Source organism: Phalaenopsis equestris, unplaced genomic scaffold, assembly GCF_001263595.1.
Source record: "Phalaenopsis equestris unplaced genomic scaffold, ASM126359v1 Scaffold191202, whole genome shotgun sequence".
NCBI classification, from domain to species: domain Eukaryota; kingdom Viridiplantae; phylum Streptophyta; class Magnoliopsida; order Asparagales; family Orchidaceae; genus Phalaenopsis; species Phalaenopsis equestris.
Genome location: NW_018211151.1, coordinates 1 through 877, shown reverse-complemented (window position 1 = coordinate 877; position 877 = coordinate 1). Strand labels below are relative to the sequence as shown.

At 34.5% G+C, this 877-nt stretch overlaps 1 protein-coding gene across 1 annotated transcript; it reads left to right on the top strand.

Annotated features, from left to right (window-relative positions):
* Positions 1–74: 74 nt before the first annotated feature.
* Positions 75–569, top strand: LOC110034605 (probable ribose-5-phosphate isomerase 3, chloroplastic; the record flags this gene model as incomplete). The annotated part of the gene is made up of 1 exon (XM_020738853.1): positions 75–569. A coding segment is annotated over one exon (438 nt), but the record flags the coding sequence as incomplete, so codon positions are not given.
* Between the last annotated feature and the right edge of the window lie 308 nt (positions 570–877).

Below are 877 nucleotides of genomic sequence, written 5' to 3'. Positions count from 1 at the left end.
ATAGAGTTTATACTTTATCTTCTAAGATTTTTATTTTCTTTTAAATCCAATTTTCTTTTTGTTGATCTTAACAGGTAGATCCCAATCTTAATCTTGTGAAGGGACGGGGTGGTGCTCTTCTTCGAGAAAAGATGGTTGAGGCGGCATCCGATAAGTTTGTCGTGGTCATTGATGACTCGAAGCTTGTGACCAGCTTAGGTGGAACTGGGCAGGCAGTGCCAGTGGAAATTGTGCAGTTTTGTTGGAAATACAATACGAGCAGGCTACAAGAATTGTTTAAAGATGAAGGATGTGAGGCAAAGCTCAGATTAGATCCAGATGGAAAACCTTTTGTTTCTGATAATTCAAACTACATCGTGGATTTGTACTTTAAGACACCAATACAGGATTTAAGTGCAGCAGGAAAGGAAATGTCAGCGTTGGAGGGAGTGGTTGAGCATGGTTTGTTTCTCAACATGGCTGACGAGGTCATTATTTCTGGGAAAGAAGGTTTGAGCATCAAGACCAAGTGAGTTTTGTGGTGATTTGATTTGAGGCTTCTTTGTTTTTTATTTAATTGTCAGAAATTTTAAAAGCTACTTTTTGAATCATTATGTTTATCCCTTTTTCCTAAAATTAGTTTTGTATAAAATAATTTCTAGGAAAAAGATAAAAAGAATTATGTAAATTTTTTTGGTTAAATAGACAATGTTCTGGTTGCTTATTCAATCACAAAAATAATCAAATAACTGTCTGAAGCGGACCTTGATATCAAAGATCTTAGGCCAAGTTGCACTCTTTTGGTTATGTAACCTTCTTATTTAATGGTTGGGCAATTTAAGTTGAGTGTTTTTTGAAGATTTAACTCTAGAAGTCATTGATTGAAAAAAAAAAAAAA